Consider the following 19,983-nt stretch of genomic DNA (forward strand, 5'->3'; position numbering starts at 1 on the left):
AACAATGACAGACTTTCTTTTCTTGAGCTCCAAAATCACTGTAGATGGTGACTGCAGCCATAAAATTAAAAGACGCTTGCTCCTTGGAAGAAAAGCTATGACCAACCTAGAGAGCATATTAAAAAGCAGAGACATTACTTTGCCAACAAAGGTCCATCTAGTCAAAGCTATGGTTTTTCCAGTAGTCGTGTATAGATGTGAAAGTTGGACTATAAAGAAAGCTGAGCACTGAAGAATTGATGGTTTTGAATTATGGTGTTGGAGAAGACTCTTGAGAGTCCCTTGGATTGCCAGGAGATCAAACCAGTCCATCCTAAAGGAAATCAGTCCTGAATATTCATTGGAAGGACTGATGCTGAAATGCCAATACTTTGGCCACCTGAAGCGAAGAACTGACTCATTGGGAAAGACCCTGATGCTGGGAAACATTGAAGGTGGGAGAAGAAGGGGATGACAGAAGATGAGAAAGTTGAATGGCATCATCAACTTGATGGACATGAGTTTGAGTAAGCTCTGGGAGTTGGTGATGGACAGGGAGACCTGGTGTGCTGCAGTCCATGGGGTCGCAAGGAGATGGACATGACTAAGCGATTGAACTGAACTGATACTTTCTTCTGTTTTGCTAGAGAATTTCCTCAAAAAATCAGTTTTTCATATGGAATATTGGGGGTAAAATTTCTAATTACTGTCCAAATATAATTTTACTCTGCCCTCACTCTGTTTGATAAAATGGCTGAACCTCATTTGTTTCTAGGATAGTTCCCTTGTAAGATGACCTGTGTATTCTCTCTGTAACTCTTTAAGATGGTGTGTTTTTGTTTTTGTTTCCCTTTATTCTAAGTGTTCTCACCAAGTATGGTTCTTTACTCATCCCTCTAGATCTATTTCAATAGGTTATATCAACTCCAACATTCATATGAAATGCTTTTCTATTATTTTTACTCTTTTAACTTTTTCTATGATGTTTCTTTTTAACCTCTGGAGTTCCTGTTAGAAGGCTATTGGTCATTTTTAATCTATTCACTATTTGGACTTACTTTTCTCTCATATTTTTCATCTGTCATACTGCATGTTATACAGATTTTCCCTGTTTTCTACCAAACAAGTAGCTTAATTTGTGCACTATCAGTTAATTTAATTCTATATTACAGTTTCCATATTTTCAATTGCTAAGCATTGTTTCCTGTCCTCTGATTACTCCTTTTCACAGCAGCTAATTCCTATTTTATGTATATAATATTCTCTCAAATCCCACTGAAGTTATTAAATTAAAAAAAAACTTTTGTTAAGTTCTCTGCTCTACTTTGAACCATCTGAGCTCAGTTCTTTGGTGTATCTTCTTTCTTTGACATCCTATAGATTTTCCTCGAATATTTTATGATCTTTGGGTTTGGTTATGTTTTTGGAGGAAAATATTTCACACTTTTTTGAAGTTGAGTAGAGAGAAAAGGAGTGAAATAAAAGAAAAGAATAGTTTCTCTTCAGCACTTACATGTTAATTAACATTCAACAAATTCTTAATTATTCAGAAGAATTTCGGAATTTGTTTCCTACTCAGAGAAGTGAAATGGAGTAGAAGAAATGGAACAGAAGGTCTCCAAAGTATTAAATCTGATTACCCTCAGATTTTATCATCTATAATCTAGGGTTCCTAATAGTTATATATAAATCTAAATCACATCTTCCTGCAAAGGAGATCAAACCAGTCAATCCTAAAGGAAATGAACCCTGAATATTCACTGGAAGGACTATAGCTGAAGTTAAGCTTCAATACTTCGGCCACCTGATGCAAAAAGTTGACTCACTGGAAAATACCTTGATTAAAGATTAAAGGCAAAAGAAGGAGGAGGCGGCAGAGGATGAGATGGTTAGATAGCATCACCAACTCAGCGGACGTGAATTTGAGCAAACTCTGGAAGATAGTGGAGGACAGAGGAGCCTGGCATGCTGCAGTCCATGGGTCAGAGTCATTATGTCCATAACTTAGCAACTGACCATCACCTTACTGACAGTCTTAAAATGCACAAAATCGTCAACAATGGAAACTGTATATTTAGTATAAGAATTAACCTACATTTTCCTCCCTCTACATCTTCCCCCAAACTCTACTTACATTTGTTGTCATTTTCAGAAATGGGTTCTTACTGTCCCATGGGAAATGATAAAAATCCTTGGTCTCTGGCTCTTACAAGGGTCAGTTCAGCGTAAGCAGGAAGAACACTGGCACTGGGAGAAGACTGGTCCCTCTTACCTGCTGCGTGGTGCTGGTGACAATGCCCTGCTGGAGGCGATAGGCCTGCTCTTGAAGGTATTTTCTAGTCTCGTGATTCCGGAGCAGATAGTTTTCTATCTGGAAATTAAGCACAGGTCTCTCTCAAGAACACATGTCAACTCAGCAGAGAGTAAAGTCATCAGTGAAACAGCCAGCAGCTGAAGTGAAGACCCAAGCAACTAATTTTCACATCCTGCCAGTGCCCTGGCCCCACAGCATGTACGAGATGGGGAAATGGACTATCAGATGCATTATAGGTGTTCTTAGTTAGAAATTTTACTTGCAGGTAACAGGGGTGATTTTTATGTGACTCAGTAGTTGACAAAGAAGAGCAAATGTTTAATTGCCTGCAGGGTTAGACACCCCATTTACTGCCTTTTCATTACTTTCCTGCACATGATTGTAATCTTTCTCTGTCATAAATTTTTAACCAATAAACAGTTCAGAAGCTAAATAAGTACCCCTACAGAATATGAATGGTCTTTTCTGAACCTCTTGGCCTTATTCCAGGGGTAGAATTCACCAGCATTCAGAAAATTCTTTAAAGGAAAAAACAGGTACAAAATTGGAAGGATACAGGCTGGTCCATCTCAAAGCTATATACTAATTTCCTTAATCTACCAGGCTTACACGTATTTTTAAAAATAGGAATGATTTTAGTAAAAGTATCAAAAATTAGAAAATGGATTCCTACAGAAAATGAAGTCTTAAAGTTACTTGACAATCTATATTTTTATACATAGACAATGTTTTATGAAAAACTCAAAAATACAAATGATAACTAGATTGGAATAAAGTATTTAAGAAGAACAATATACACATTGGGCAAAAAAAATGTAGTATAAACTATTGGGGATAATGAATACCTATTAAGGTGTTTTTTTAAAGAATGATCTGAGATAACTAAGTATGCCATCTATTTTTTTAAGTTGTTGCTTTTATTTGTCTTATTAATGCAACTTAACCATTTGGCTTCTAATTTGTCACTATAGTTCCCTAAGAACGTCTAATAACTATGAGGCTTTCAGCATTATTACATTTTCATTTTAGTTTTGCATATGCTAAAATGACTACTACTTAATACCAATTAGGAACAATTAAAACAGACTATAATTACTATCATCCCTGGAAACTACAAAGCAGAGCAAAATGTACTATTATACTAAACATAAATGAAGAAATTATAAAACAGAAAGATCCCTGAAATGGAGCATCATTAAAGTGACACATTAATACCATGACATTATATTACGTTAATTTTCTCTTGCTGCTTCCCAAGAAGTCATCTCTTTCCAAGGTGACATTACCATCAGGTAGAATGTCTTTGCTAAAAAAAGATTCTTGCCTGAAACTGGCAGACACACATTGCCCCCTAGTTTGGGGTGCTTTTGCTTTGTTACTTGTTCTACATTTGGCCTCACTAAGCCCTGGCCATGGGCCAGTTCTGAGATCAGCTTGTTTACTCAGGAGGCTCCGCTCACATACAGGCAGTGCACCCAAGGCAGCCCCAGGCACTTCCAGGACTGCCCCAGGGGCACCAACCGGGCTTCACAGACTGAGCTTGGACGGAGGATTTTAGAAAAAAATTAGTATTCAAAGCTCATTTCTAACAGCTAGTACAGGGAGAGAAGAAAGACAACGCTAAGAGTCTTTAAAAACAGTCATGTACACATCACCACTGAAAAGCATTTGCATCTTGAATTAACAGGGTGAATTTTCCTTCTGTGCACCTTTAGGTGCCAAGGCAGAAAACCAGGACAGGACGGGGCTTGACTCAAGTCAAATGGAAAGGGGAGAGCCAAGAGTGTCATTATCACATTGCCAGTACCCCTGGGCAGCAGTGACCTGGGAGACAGTCTCGAGTCTGTTAGACACCTTCAGTCTCACTGCTGAAAACAGCAGCAGCACATAGGCAAAAAACCATGTGTTTTAATAAAGGAATCTTATATTTTAAAATAATAAAGATTGAATACAGAATCACAATATTGTTCTTCAATAGAGTAAAATTAAAGGGCAAGAGGACAGGGTTCTGTGACAATGAAAAATGGAATATATAAAAGCATAGTAAGTACTATAGGAAAAGAAAACAATAAATATGAGCTTTAAAGGCAACAATTTTCATTTAAAAAACACAAATTTTTTAATTAACTATTTGCATACTCTGTTCTTTCTTTTTTTATCCTCTCCTTTTCTGTCTTCTCTGATTTTAAGCATTATATATGATCCATTTTTTTCTCCTTTCTTAAAGAATTATATTTTAGTGGTTGCCCTAGTATCTGCAAAGTACATTTACAATTAATTCAACTCTTCTTTCAAATAACACTGGAATTGCTACTTGAACAACACAGGTTTGAACTGCACAGGTGTGCTTGTAAACAGATATTTTTCAATAGTAAATACTACAGCACTACATGGTCCATGGTTGGTTGAGCCCATAGATGTAGATAAGGTGGGCCAATTGTAAGTTATACTCAGATTAACCCCAGGCTGTCCATTTCACAAGTAGTACAGGTACATTAATGACAGTCTTGCCAATTTCTCCCTTTCATCCCTTTAACACCACTTAGAAAGTCTTTATTTCTTATTTTTGAAGAAAAATTTTGCTAGATGCAGAATTCCAGTCTGTTTTTTTTTTTCCTTCCAAATACTTTAGTATTTCACTCTATTTTCTTGTTTGCATGATTTCTGACTCAAAGTCTGATATAATTCTTGTCCTTATTTCCCAATATGCAAGATGTATTTTCCCCTGTCCTCCTTCAACATTTTCTCCTTGATTTTCAGCAGTTTGAATACGATGTGCTTACATGTTGATTTTTTTTGGCGGGGCGGGGGATGGTGAGGTGGGGGGGTAGGGAGGTATTTATTTTGCTTGGTGTTCTCTGAGTTCCCTGGATCTGTGGTTTGGTTTCTGTCATTAATTTCAAAAACTTCTCAGTTATTACTTCTTCTGTTCCTTTCTCTTTTTTCTCCTTCTGATATTCCCATTACAAGGCTATTCAATGTTTTGTAATTTTTCCCACAGTTCTAGAATATTCTGTTCTTTTTCCCTCCTATTCTATTTTTCCTCTTTGCATTTCAGTCTGGAAGAAATATTTTAGAAAAAAATATGTTTGAGTGGCAAAGTTTTTTCAGGGAAGTTTCTACTGACATATCCTCAAACTCAATGATTCTTTCCTCCACTGTCTCCAGCCCACTGATGAGCTAATAAAAGGCATTTTTTTGTTAGTTACAGCATTTCTGTCTTCTAGCACTTTCTTTTGATTTTTTTTCTTAGTTCCTCTTTCTCTGCTTTTAATACCTATCTGTTCTTGCATGTTTTTTTTTTTTTTTTTACTTTTTCCATTAAAGCCCATAACATATTTGATTATAATTGTTTTAATGACCTGTCTGATAATTCCAAACTCTGTGTCATATCTGAGTCTGGTTCTGATATTTGCTTTGGCTGCTCACACTGTGGTTCTTCTTGTCTTTTAGCATGCCTTGTCATTTTTTGTTGAAAGCCAGATATAATGTATCTAGTAATAGGCACTGAGGTCATCAATCTTTTAATGTGAAGTTTTTATGTTCATCCAGCTAGAAACTCGGAGAAGGCAATGGCACCCCATTCCAGTACTCCTGCCTGGAAAATCCCATGGACAGAGGAGCCTGGTAGGCTGCAATCCATGGGATAGCTGAGGGTCGGACACGACTGAGCGACTTCACTTTCACTTTTCACTTTCATGCATTGGAGAAGGAAATGGCAACCCACTCCAGTGTTCTTGCCTGGAGAATTCCAGGGACAGGGGAGCCTGGTAGGCTGCCATCTCTGGGGTCGCACAGAGTCGGACACAACTGAAGTGACTTAGCAGCAGCAGCAGCTAGAAACTGGGTTGTGTTGAATGTCTGCTGTAACTGTGTATGTCAGGGGCTTTAAGTTCTTCTATCAACCTGTTTATGTCTCTCCTGCTATTTTGGGGTTTCCCTAGAAATGCCTCCTTAAATAGTGTCTTACAGCTTTGCTCAGTTGTAATTCACTGTTATTATAGTTGATGTGTGATATAATGTAATAGGGAGGGGAAACATTCTATAACCTTAAAACTAAATTTAGGCTTTTTTTTTTTTTTTTTGAGGAAAAAAAAAAAAAAAAAATAGGTCTGAGTCCCTGGACTGTAACCTTTATAAGTGTTTCTTGGCCCTCTTTTTTCCCCCCTCCCTATGTGAAACAAAAAGCTGGAAGGGGATACAGTGGTCTGCCTTTCACTAGGTCAGGTAAGACTCTCATAGAATAGTTTCTCTTGAGGGTGGCTTTTGTTACAGAGGATAGCATGTTCTGACTGTATTTCAAAACAGTTCCCTTTTCCCATCCCCCTGCCAGAAACATGAGTGAATTATCCTCCAGTCTTCACTGTGATAACATGTTAGGGTTCTTATAATTAAACCCAGGCAAGGGTCAGAGCCTACCTAAGACTGAGCCTCTACGAGTTTTTAGCTCTCAAATTAGTCCACACTAAGCCTGCAACAATTCATCAATTGCTGTTTAAGCATTCCTCTGAGTTACTGGCTCCACTAGCTTCTGCTCCTGGTAAGCTGATCCTGGCTTTGATTTTCTGTATTACCATTTCCAGGGTGACAGTTTGCATGTCACCTCAATTCTCTGGCAGACCTAAGAAAAGTCACTCATTTTCTGTTAAGCTTTTTTCTTGAGAGAATGGGAATGATGACTTGCAAACTCTGCATGTCTAATCTGAAATCAGAAACCTCATCTCTATAGAATATGTCTTCTGTTATATTTCCTTTAGGAAAGCATAAAGATATGTAACATTTGTATTTTGCTTTATGGTCGACAAATTGCTTTTCATGTACACCACCTCATTTGATCCTTATGGAGACCTTAGGCAAATTAGACACGCTTTCAGTTTTCTTATCCATAAAATGAGGATATAATAGAACAAAACTCATGGATTTACTTTAAAGTTGACAAGTATTAATTTATGTAAATCATTTAATATAGTGTCAGGCCCCCAGCATGAACTATATTCTAAGTGTCAGCTAAACACTGTTATTGTGTAGCTTTATTTTTTATATAGATGAAGAAACCAAAGTTCAGAAACACTAAGTACTTACAGAACTTACATAGCTGGGAAGAGTCTGACTTGGAACTTTTGAACACAAATCTTAGATGGTTTCTTTTGCAACCCCACACTTTCCTCTTCCTCAACTCCCAACCTTACTCCCTTAATTCACTGAACGTCTAAAGAACATCTAAGCGTGCATACCAGGTACTGCACTAGCTTCTGAGAATAAAACAAGATGAAAAATGCGGGCTCTGCCTTCAAAGAGCTCAGTCACTGGGAGGGAAAAAAAAATGGAGGCAGGTAACTTAAAACAATGTCACAAGGCCAGTGGAAGAACCACCTACCTACTGGGGGAAAGGGACTCTGAGAAGTCTTCCTGGATAGGTTGACCCTGGATTTCAGTCTCAACAGACATGTACAGTAGTGGGGTAAGCACGAGTATCATCTAGACTCAAGCAGTGATTCTCAAATGTTAGAAAGCATCAGGAAAGCTCAGAAAAACCCAGATGGCTAAGTCCTGCCTCAGTTTCTGAGGCCCAAGAATCTGCATTTCTATCAAGTTCCCTGAAGTAGAGAAAAACAAAGACCATGGGGTGGTTAAGAGATGAAATTGACAGTGAATAGGAGACAGATCCTGGGTAGAAATTCTTGCCAAGCTTAGGAGATTAGGCTTTATCCTAAAAGCCTCTGGGGAGGACTGGATTGAAGGTTTTAGTCTGATCAAATTCACCAAGAAGAAAGATGGCTATTTTTGACTGTGGCATGGAAAACAGACAAAGGGATGTAACCATCCTGGTGAGAGAGGATGAGGTTGGAACAAAAGCATCTGTTATAGGAATAGAGGGAAGGAGAGTAAATGAAGAGATTTATGCTACACAGTTAGTAAACTTGGTGATAGATTGGCTGCAGATGATATAGGGAAAAAGAAGTCAAACTTAGGAGACTGGACAGAGGGTGGCACCACCAGAGGAAAGCCCAAAGAGGGAAGAAAGATTTAGGAGATTCCCCAAATAATAGCATGATAAATGTGGAGTCAGATGGGAAATATTTGAGCATATCCTAAGTAGATACAAAGGTAGCCATAACCATAGAAAGAGAAGGATGAAGACATGAAAGAGTGAACGAATGACTGACAGGGCAAGTTACCAGCAAAGGGCAGAGATGCTGGGGTCAAAGGCACCATGGATGGCTGGGCTTCTAAGGGAAAGCACCCACCCTCCTCTGGGGTCACCAGAAAGGAAGCGGGAATGGGTGTGGATTCCGACACATTTATAGAAAAAGATGACAGAGATCTCAACAATACCCTGTTTCTCGATGAAGAAGGAAGGGAAGGTTCAGGCTGTTGAGGATGAAGGATGTGCTAGCTGACATGGATTTCTACACATTCTCTAAAGGATAAAGAGGAAGTTATCCATGCCTGAGCTCTGGCATGCTGATGTTATAAGAATGTTCTTTCACTCCACCTAATGTTCACAAGTTTTAATCTTTCTTATCTTATTCCTCCCCCAGTCATGCATTATGCCAGTCATAATCACAAGAATACAAATATGAAAATAGCTTTGTAAAATACAAAGTACTGTTCATACATTCAAAATTATTATTCACATAATTCCATTCAAATGTGAATTTATTATAATTAAGCTATTGATCCTTCAGTACCTTCTGGAGAGCCTCTTCTGTCTTTTCAGGGTTTGTTTTTAAGGCCTGAGAAGCATCGTACATAGGAATTGGCATAAATCTCAATGTGTAGTTCCTAGAAAAAAGGAGAAAATGTTGTTTATTAAAAATAACTTCCTATTACTTTAATTCCACACTCTTTTTTGAAAAATCTGAAAATAGAATTGCCAAAGTGTCTTAGAAAATTCTAAACTACTGGAACATCTTAGGCCCCATGATTATAGGGTCCGCCTTCTTTCCTATCCACGTGTGCAACACCACAGGTGACCTCGTCACGCTGTCTGCAAAACTGACAGAATCTGAAGGAAACTGGTTTTGTTGTTTGGCTTTTGGCTTTCAATTACAGCAAGGACAGGACTTTCAAACTGAAACTACAGAGATGGACTGAGAGAAAGGCTACGGGGAAATGTCCAGATCAACTCACTCACTTGGATTTCAATTACCAACAGATCTGAAGGTACCTTGATGACCCCTGATGATGGATGACAGGCCCCGAACAGTAGAGAAAAACCCCAAAATAGAACCAAAACATTTGCTTGCCAAGCCAAGGACATGAGCGTCCACAATAACAGTCTGTTCAGGCTCTGGGCTCCTTTAAATAAGCGAGTCCAAGACCAGTGACTGTCTAGAAAACCTTCCTGCCTGGCTCAACACCCTGACCTCTGAGGGCCTGGCAGTCTGCACCCCACCCCGAGAAGCCCAGGCTCTTGACACCAGGTAAAGCAACTCTGGGTCTATTTATTACCTCAGGGCTGCTGACCAGTTGACACAGGAATGCAAGGGTGAGTCATTTTTGCATGAGAACACTTAAAGCTGTACTCTGGCCTCTGCTCCTGACCTTGCTACAAAGTGCTATGGGTCAGGATGAATGTCCACACCTGCTCCCCTTCCACAAACTCAAGCCCTGGGGGCACCTTCTCTTTCCCACCCCAAATGTATGTGTTTCTACAACAAGACACTCAGAAGATTGACCTGGTAGGCCACATGTTAGCAGCTAAGGCATAGGCTTCACACAGCTGGCTTATTTTAGGTCTCTAAACAAGCAGCAGCACTTGAGGTGTGATTCTTATGGTTGGTTAGATGGCTTCTACTGGAAAAATAAATTAACAACTAACTCCTAAAACAGGTATGAATAATGAATAAATAATAAAGAAAATAAACAGTCATCTTAATAATAGCGGTCATCTGGATGGTTACCTAATGGGGAAAAAAAAAAAAAACTGTTCTTCATCCAGTCCAACTTACAGGGTGACTTTAAAGTAAAATAACCAGCAAAGACAAGGCTGTTATTTCTGTAACTTTCATTTTTACCTCAACTTTGCTTGAGCAAAATTGCTTTTGTTTGACTTAAGAGGAGCCAGAAAACTGAAACTAAGGGACAATACGTCTTTTTTTTTTTTTTGGCACACTTGATGATTTTCTTTTCCCTCATCCACTTTGCATCATGCTTCAGACCAGCATGGTTTACTTAAACCAAATGTGGTTTCACACCATTGGCATCTTGGACCTCAGAATATATGAGACTGTAATCCAGGGAGCCCTACTCTTGGCTTCTCACAGACCTGTCTTGGCTGGCAGTCTGCAAAATCATCAGGGTGGCAGCTGTGCTGTGAGTACCCAAATGCAATAACTGGTAAATAACTGTTTCCTTTCAAAGGTTTTGTGGTGCAATAGGTGTAATTATAGGAGGTTGTGCAGTCACAGAAGGCTCCCAGGAAGGGTGGCCATGGTGACTGATGGTATAAGCTGCCTTATCCCTGTTTAGTGATAGCAGAGGTGGCAGCAACTTTGACCTTCTGGCTAAAGGAAAACCACAGGATTTAGAATTGGAAGGTACTTAAAGACAATTTACTCTGAATTCTCACTTTATATATATATAAAAAATCAATCAGTGAGGTGAAATGCTTTGTTCAAGATCATAGGCTTGTTGATGATAGAACGAGGGCCTGAACGGAGAACTCCTAATTCCAGGCCTACGGTTTTATCCAGGTCATCATACTGGTCATGAGAGCTCCACATAAGGGGCCATGCATGGAGGGAAACCTGGGAAATGCATCCTCTTCCCCTCCCCAGGGCACCAGCTCCTATATCCCTGGCCCCTAATTTTCATCCTTCAATTGGCAACCTCTCGTTTTTAATGCTATACATCTGCTTTGATCATTTCTGCCATTAGAATATAATATGAAGGCTGAAAAGCTCAGAAAGAGCTTTTTTTTTCCCTAGCATTTTTTTTTTCCGGCCACATTTGTATTCTTCTTTCCACTGGGATAGTAAATTTGACAATAAATAATAATTGCAGACTTTAGTTACAAAGGTAATAAAGAAAGCCTTTAAGAGAAATGAGACGAGCGAGCCCTGCCCTTGCCACTTCTTCAAGTTCGCTTTTATTTTCCTGCTGGCTCAGCTGGTAAAGAATCTGCCTGCAATGCAGGAGACCTGGGTTCAATCCCTGGGTTGGGAAGATCCCCTGGAGAAGGGAACGGCTACCCACTCCAGTATTCTGGAGAATTCCACAGACTGTAGAGTCCATGGGGTCACAAAGAGTCAGACACAACTGAGTGACTTTCACTTTGACTTTACTTTCTGGAGCCCAGCTTTTTTCTCACCACTGGATTCAGAGTTGTCATCTGGGCAAGAAAGCAAGACCCTGTGGAAATAGGTTTAAAACCACAAGGAGAAAGAAGCAAGGCGAGCACTGAGTGGGCCTCCACCATGATATCTGCGACTTTGGCAGAATGAGCATCTATGCCCTCATTTTATGGATGAAGAAACTCACACCAGAACAAAGTCTCTGTATTCCCAGGTGTCACGGCTGGTGAGCAGTAGACTGAGACTCGGACAGTCCGGGTCTGAGTTAATCTATCATCACTTGTATTACCCCGTTGATAACACAAACACCACTGGTTCTTTTCTATTTTTCTAGAAGGAAGTCCTACGTAAAACTTACTTTTCCATAGCAACAGCTATATCTTGAAAGCCTTGTGCGGTAATGTTGTTCTTGTCCCATATAACAGTCCTGTTTGGAAACCAAATCACAAAGATGATCAGATAGTTAGGAATGGAGGAAATGATTCTCCCACTACAGATACATCTCTCATAGGCAACACTGTCTAGGTAGTTTAGCACAAGGAATAACATTCAGCGTTGTTTCAAACAAAGCAAGGATGAGCATTTCCCCCAGTATTAGATTCCAAAGCCATTCTCTGCTCAAGGAGGATGGCAAAAAAAAAAAAAAAAAAACTTAAAAGCAAGAGCACACACATTAACTTACCATTATATCACCTAATGCCTAACACCAGCCAGAAAACCCTAAATCCTGACTTCCTGATATTCTCCCAACATATTCTCCAAATACCATCCTAGTACTGAAGTCTGAGGCTGAAGCTATTTATGTAAGAGGCTACACAGTCTCATGTCCAGCATAGAGAATTTCAGATACTGAGATTTTTTTTCTATTGTAAACAGGTAGAAAGACCATCTGGTATTTTCTGATGTTTCATCACTGCCTTGATGTGGTGTGACCAACAGTCCCAGCAACCAAGTTCACTCTGCTGGCAGAACCTCGGGTACTCTAAGGAGGTTGTTTACTTTTTAAACACAAAATCTATTTTGGAAGAAAAGTATTACTCTCCTTTCAGAATGTGAATACTTCAGAAGTATTTTAGGCTTTGTCAATTCACCTGACACATGAGATGGCTTTTTATTTGTCTGAATGCTCCCAGACTCACAGCCTTTAATTGCTTTCTCTTCCTAACCTCAATGACCTTCCTCACCTACACACTGGCCTTCAAAGAAACTGCTGCAGTTTGGGGCTTTTGCCTTCAATTTAGACAGAAGGTACAGGCTCTGACTTATACCAGAGAGCCAGGGAAATAGCAAGAAAGAGCCCGTGAGGAACAGTATGAATTATTAACTCTTCTTTCACCAGACCACTGGGCTAGGTAGCAACCGAATCTCCAAATGATGGATGGTAATACGGTTACCACATTACTGGTCCCTAAGAGAAGTGGCTACTGCATGGCTTATCCTTAAGAAAAGCCAGGCTTGGGAAGTACTACAGATGAAAACCAATGAACAGATGAGTTGGCTTCCAGGATGAACCTGCCTTTTTGACCCAGTGGACTGCCTGGATCCCTTGGGTTTTAGGTCTTTATGTCGGCAGGAGTGGGAAGGGAAGATAAGACACTGGGCTCACAACCAATACTGGGAAGCCCCTCATGTAATTCCGCCCGTCTTCCCAGCTCTGCATGTTTGGCATTGTCCCCAAGCCCCTCCTTTCCCCTCACATCTGTCAGCTGTCAACGCTGCTGTGAAACAGGAAACTGCAATGGTTCTCAGTCGGGTTCACCTCACAATGGAAATCTTGAAAAGAGCAGTGTGAAGGAATGACTGTGTCTAAATTTGGGAACACTCTCCTCTATATTTTGACAAAAGACTTGAAGCTGTCGTCTCCGCTCCCCAGCTGGTCTCCTTGGAAACTCAGGCTCACATGGACACAGCAGGTCCCCAGTGCCTGTGGGTCAGACTCCCCTCCAGGCCTTCCTGAGAACCAGCATCCACCCACCGGGGCCGAGTGCCCGGCCTGCATACCTGAGCTTGGTGTTGATCTGCAGTGCTTTGGCCAGCATCTTCGCCCCCATGTCCCCCATGCCATTCCCACTGATGTCCACTTTGGTCAAGGAGGTGTTGCTACCCAGGGCATTGATGATGATGGTGACCCCAGTCTTGAGTTTCGAGTCGGCCAGGGACAAGGACTGCAGAGGCTGTGGAGGCAACACCAGATAGCACTCACACGGTCACATCAGGGCTGCCACTGCTCAGGGGACCTGCTTCATGGGAAACCATCAGGGGTGGGACCTACTGCACAAGCACAAGGTGGAAACTTTGGAAACTTCTGGCTAAAAGGCACTAGTGAATGGGATCCAAGGGTTCTGGACCTTGGGAGTCAAACATGAAGAGCTTGTGTCAATGCTGAATATCACCCACCTCTCCTCTAAGGGAAGCTGTGGAAAGATACCCAGAGTGGCAGATGCCAGCTCTTTTGAAGTGGAGGATGGGAAGAAATAAAAATACTGCACAAAAATGTCTGTGCTTCAGTATGGCAACACTATCCTTTTTGATCCATTTCTAGGCAAGGTAAAATGGCGTCTTAAAATACTAGTAGAGGAATGATGCATGCATGCTAAATCACTTCAGTCGTGTCTGACTCTTTCCAGTCATGTGGACCGTAGCCCACCAGGCTCTTCAGTCCACGGCACTCTCCAGGCAAGAATACCGGAGTGAGTTGCCATGCCCTCCTCCAAGAGATCTACCCAAACCGGGGATCGAACCTGCATCTCTTATGTCTCCTGCACTAGCAGGCAGATCCTTTACCACTAGTGTCACCTGGGAAGCCCAATAGAGGAATACTGGTACTAAATTACCAGTAGTAGTAAATGTAAAATAAAATCCAGCCAGGATCAATAATAGCTGACATTCATCGAATGTTTACTATGATTAATGACTGTTTAAGCTTTTTACATGTGTTTACTCATTTAATCAACCCAATAATCCAATACTTAGGTATTATTATGCATGCTAAATCACTTCAGTCGTGCCCAACTCTTTCTTTGTGACTCTATGGACTGTAGACTGACAGGCTCTTCTGTCCATGGGATTCTCCAGGCAAGAATACTGGAGTGGGTTGCCATGCCCTCCTCCAGGGGATCTTCTTGACCCAGGGATCGAACCCAGATCTCTTACATCTCCTGCATTGGCAAGCAGATTCTTTACCACTAGCACCACATGGGAAGCCCAATATTATATTACGTATTATTACCCCTATTCTCAAAGAAGAAATAGAAAGGTTAAGTGACTCAACCAAGGTCATACAGAAAGTAGCTGAACAGGAACCAGTCTGTTTGCCGATTCTGTGTTTTTAACTCCTCACAAACACAAAGCCTCTGTTGGCTTTTCCTGCATCTTTTTGATCTTCCCTGTTAGCTTTTTCTTATAAGATCCAATCAAAAAGCATACCTACAATTTTTTTTAAAAAGTCAAATGTATGTGACTTTTTCATTACCATAAGCTGTATAGTGACCACTCACTGTCCATTTAAGCCAGAGACTAAAAGCCACTTGGGGCTTCCCAGGTGGCTTAATGGTAAAGAATCTGCCTGCAATGCAGGAGATGCAGGTTCGATCCCTGCGTCAGGAAGATGGCAACTTGGAGAAGGAAATGGCAACTTGTTCCAGTATTCTTGCCTGGGAAATCCCAAGGACAGAGGAGCCTGGTGGACTACAGTCCACAGGGTTGCAAAGAGTCAAACACGACTTAGCTACTGAGCACAAAAGCCACTCAGCCTAGAGGCAGGTTTTGTTTGGTCTGCATAGAACATGACCAAAAAAGAAAAAAGAAAGGTGCTCCCTACTTACACCCTGCTCACACTTACTTATTTATGTCACCTTCCTAGAACTGTGGGCATTTAAATTCTAAATCCCCTTCTTCAGCCATAATTGAATTAATGAGATGGTGAGAATTTCTGGACTTAAAACCAGTGTTGCTCTAAAAGTCAGAACTAAGACTTCCCTGGGGATCTGGATGTCTTCTGGGTTGCTTGAGGTAGTCTAGGTTGGCTCCACTATACTCAACAATTCAATATCCTAACTCCATAAGCAGTTCTGACATTACTGGGAAGCAGCTTTTAGGATTATCTACGACCAGGTTCCATGGTGGCCCACAGGACTTGGGTTATCAAGATGTGCCTGGGTGGTCTGTGGGATCCCCCACCACAAATCCTGGGGTGTATTCACGTCCATTCAACCAATAAACACTGATTCCCATGCATGTATGGTCAGTCATGTCTGACTCTCACAACCCCATGGACTATAGTCCGGCAGGCTCCTCTGTCCATGGAATGTTCCAGGCAAGAATACCGGAGTAGGTTGCTGTTCCCTCCTTCAGGGGAATCTTCCCAACCCAGGGATCAAACCCAGGTCTCTTGCATCTCCCGAACTGGCAAGTAGATTCTTCACCACTGTGCCACTTGGGAAGCCCCTGACTTCTAATAGAGCATATGTTCAAAGCACATCTACCAAAAGGCCCAGGAGGCAGGAAGACAGTGTCAACAGTTTAAAGACTCATACATTTACAAACTGGCATTATGCATTTGATTACACTTTTCCTGAGTGACTGTACTTATTATCAAAATTTGTGATTATCCTTATTATCAAAATTTGACCATATTTTCTAAATGTAATATATCTATATTAAAATCAAACGCTATTAATATTAGTTAGAATCAATTTTTTTCAAGTTAAATGACATAATAAGTGCTAAGGCAATTGAAACTTCCACCCCAAAGCCTGAATAATCTTAGACTCAGGTAGGCTTAGGGAGGTGGCTTCAATTTTCTTAAGATTCTACATTCAAGTAGATGGAAGAAACTTAACAAAAGATGCTTCAGACTCGGGAAACTTCATGTTTTAAATGAAAATGTAAGCAATGGTGTTTTAATAAAAAGCTGTAATCCCATCATTTCAATGAGCTCTATTCAACTCCTGCAAAAATGATATATTATAGCTTCTTCCTAATACTGGAAAGCTGCCAAGTCTCCAAGCTGGTGAGCACCACTTCCAGTACTATATTCAAACTCTAATACACCCCAGTTAACACTTAAAAATAATAGGCAGAGTCATTAATGTGAATAGAACAGCCAGAATTGCATGCATATTTATAAGGTCATCCCTTCTTGATTTACTGCACTTCCAGGTAACATGATTACTTGAAATCTTACTGTTCCTGTTCAGAGCTGAACATGCTTAATCTGGCAATCTGTCTCTTTGCGATAGGCACTCCCAGGACAAACACATACTGTTCTATTGGTCATAGTATAGATTTGTACGTAATACTTCAAAACAAAAGTCTCTGTCATCTTGGCCCCTCCATGTTACTGTCCCTTGACTGTGGTTGCTGCAGCCTGACAACCACTGTCTAGAGTTGAAGGCGACACTGGAACCTGTATGTCTGGATTTTCCAAGTGAACATAATGTGCAATACTGGGCGAATAAAGTATTCCATGCGCTGTTTAAGAACAAGCTCTACAGACACAAGGTCATAATGTAAAAAGCAAAGAGTTTCCTTTTTATATGTAAAGACCTTTAAAAAAAACCAGCCCAGTGGTGCCAGTTATGGATGGAATTTTTATAGTCACAAGATTTAACTCCTAATCATTTCAAATTGTTGTGAACATTACTGATTCTGAAGTAGGAGAAAAAAAAAAAGGTAATTGCTTTTTGAAAAAGCCACCTACTTTTCTATGACATGAACATAAAAGGCTTTTCACTGTATGTTACTAGCAGCACATTTCTCAAATTTATAACTTGACAGAATTTACATTTATATATCAAATTTTACCATCTGCAAATATGTTTTTAGGTGTGCTTTAAATATCAAGATTATCTTTGAGTACAAGACTTTGAAAATTATAGGAACAGAATTTAAAGACCCTTGTGTAATAAGCAAAACATGAAATTAACATAAATTTTCCTAAAATATGTGCTAAGAAACAAATATTTGGGAATGATTATTAAACACAGTTCTGTAGATTCTGCAATACTGGCTTCTCCAATCTTTCAAAACTGGGCCAACTTTGGGAAATCAAAATCTCAAATACAGCAAGGTGGTGGAAAGTCAAATTAATATGTAAAACAAACTGCATAAATTCTGAAAAGTATAAATTACATTCTAATTATGCCTCTAACTTTAATAACCCAGTATAACAGTAACCAAACATAGGGCTTATTGGCAAATGAGGACAAACAGCAGTGCTTGAATTCATTAAATAACAATGAGTTTCATTTCTAGCCCACAGGTTGGAAATTACATCCACACAGTGAAGAGTCAGGACAGCAGAATTTTCTCCTGCCCTTCAGATCAGAGCCCCACAAAGAGATGTGGGCAAAGGCAGGCAAGGAAAAGCACCCGCCTCCATCTCTCCTGACCCCATGGCTTTCTCTGAAAACTTAGCTTACAGTTTTAGCAGAATTTGCTATTACCCTATACAAATTCAAAAGGGAAAATCATACTTTAAAAAAATGTGACACATCTCACATGATTAACATAGGAAATTACTCCTATGACCTACAAAAGCAACTATCACCCAACACAAATAATATGAATCTTCATTATACAAATTGATTTGGATTTGAGGAACCATATAAGCTCTTTGGTGTCTGAGGACTAAGACAGGAAATGGACAAAATGTTAAAGAGCATCAGTAAAATACAAGGTGTGATACACTCGGTTTCAATGAAAGGAATTAATGGTAGAGTGCTTCTCACTTGGTCCAGAAAATATCTTTTCTTATGCATGTCTAAGGATAGCAAAATAGGATACTATTTGAAATTAAATTTCTTCACCATGAACAAAGTCTTAGCCAGGAACAATTAAAGGGGATAAAAATATAAGGATTATTAGAGCTCTAGACACAATTTAAATCGGGGAACAACTTTCTTAGTCTCTTATAATTCTGCATAATTACTGGATGAAATTCAAATTAGCAATATGATGTTTCTCAGCATGAGATTAAGTCATAAAGTCAACTAGAGAGTAAAAATTCATACCTGTAGATTAGTGTATTAGCTGAAGCTAGTAAGTAATACAGCTTATTGAAAGATGGGCTTAGGAGTAAATGTACATTTCAATCTTCCTTTAATTAGTGATTAGTTGAATAAAGTGAAAGTAAGTAAATTTAAGTATACTCTATAACTGTGCTAAAACATGAATATTTACTGCATTTAAAAAATAATAGAAAATGTATGCAGAGATAAAATTATCTGAAAGCATATCAGCACTAACCCACTGGACAAAATTAGTAAGAACAGCAACAGAAAGAAAGGTTTTAGGCAAAAGTGTTGAAAATAATACTCACTGATTCTTCATCTTGAATCATCTGTACTAAGTTGTCCAACACAGGTGTCAGATTTCTAAAGAGATTTTAAAGATGTGGACAGTGGAATCAAATCAAAAGCTTTCAGGAGGCTGGTTATTTTCATCATTGTCATATAAAAAATGCAAAAAACTCTTACTTGGATTTCATATTATTAAAATTTTTGCCTAACGCCAGGTGTTGTATTGATCTGTTTTTACTGAGCCACACTATTAAGGTAGATAGGTCAGATTCTAAACCTGAAAAGAATCAGAGTAAATGGAAAATCAACACACATGTGGATAAATAAATTCTCAGAGAGAACACAATTAAACAAAGGCTCAGGGCAGTTGGATGACTTTCTGTACTGTCCTGAAATCCCTAGGATTCTAATCTCCTCCCCCCCACCCCAGGAACTTTTTGCCTTCTTTTTATGTCCTATTATTTCACGGGGATAAATTCATTCTCCACAAAGACATATCTAAATCTCTTACACAACCAGGGGCTAAATAAAGTCAGTAAGGAATGGTGATACATGACAGTAGAAAGTTTCATCTCTCTCCACATCTTTGTGAGAGAAGATTCTGACATACTGTTCACTGGGAGGTGATTGCAGTTAAAGTTGTCTATGCAAATTCATACAGCATGCTTGCCTATGCAGGTTCATACTCCCATGTTACTATAACCAGTAGAAATAAAGCTAATGAAACAGGTTTTTGTATAAATAAATAAGGCCTCAATTTATTACTACCAAGTCCAACACAAAAGGTTGTACTCAGATTGTTATCAATATATTGCTGATCTTTTTTTTTAACTAAATTGTTTTACTGCATAGACTTTTCACTTTTTGGCCATGAAACAAACTTAAGACTTTGACATGAAATTATTCCATAAATATACTCTCTTAAAACATAAATGGCTATAGTTATCATGAAAAAAAAATACTTATAAAAATCGTGGAAAAAGAAAAGAGAGTCCTCTAATCAAGGAGTGAAATATCAGTTTTATTAAGGTGTCATCTAGATTGGATTAGACTATTTTCCCTTTACTAACTTCCTTCAAATAATATTTCT

The 19,983-nt window shown here is 39.5% G+C and overlaps 1 protein-coding gene across 7 annotated transcripts in view; it reads right to left on the minus strand.

Annotated features, from left to right (window-relative positions):
• CARMIL1 (capping protein regulator and myosin 1 linker 1) overlaps positions 1 to 19,983 on the minus strand; it is a 306,964-nt gene that overhangs the window by 71,835 nt on the left and 215,146 nt on the right. For all 7 annotated transcript variants that reach the window (XM_070777554.1, XM_019985895.2, XM_019985894.2 and 4 more), the window contains 6 exons: positions 19,071 to 19,170; positions 18,914 to 18,968; positions 13,594 to 13,766; positions 11,951 to 12,019; positions 8,986 to 9,079; positions 2,252 to 2,350 (listed from right to left, as the gene is read on the minus strand). In XM_070777554.1, the coding sequence (XP_070633655.1) occupies positions 2,252 to 2,350; positions 8,986 to 9,079; positions 11,951 to 12,019; positions 13,594 to 13,766; positions 18,914 to 18,968; positions 19,071 to 19,170 (590 nt within the window). The remainder of the gene's footprint in view (positions 1 to 2,251; positions 2,351 to 8,985; positions 9,080 to 11,950; positions 12,020 to 13,593; positions 13,767 to 18,913; positions 18,969 to 19,070; positions 19,171 to 19,983) is intronic.

Source organism: Bos indicus, chromosome 23 (assembly GCF_029378745.1).
Source record: "Bos indicus isolate NIAB-ARS_2022 breed Sahiwal x Tharparkar chromosome 23, NIAB-ARS_B.indTharparkar_mat_pri_1.0, whole genome shotgun sequence".
NCBI classification, from domain to species: domain Eukaryota; kingdom Metazoa; phylum Chordata; class Mammalia; order Artiodactyla; family Bovidae; genus Bos; species Bos indicus.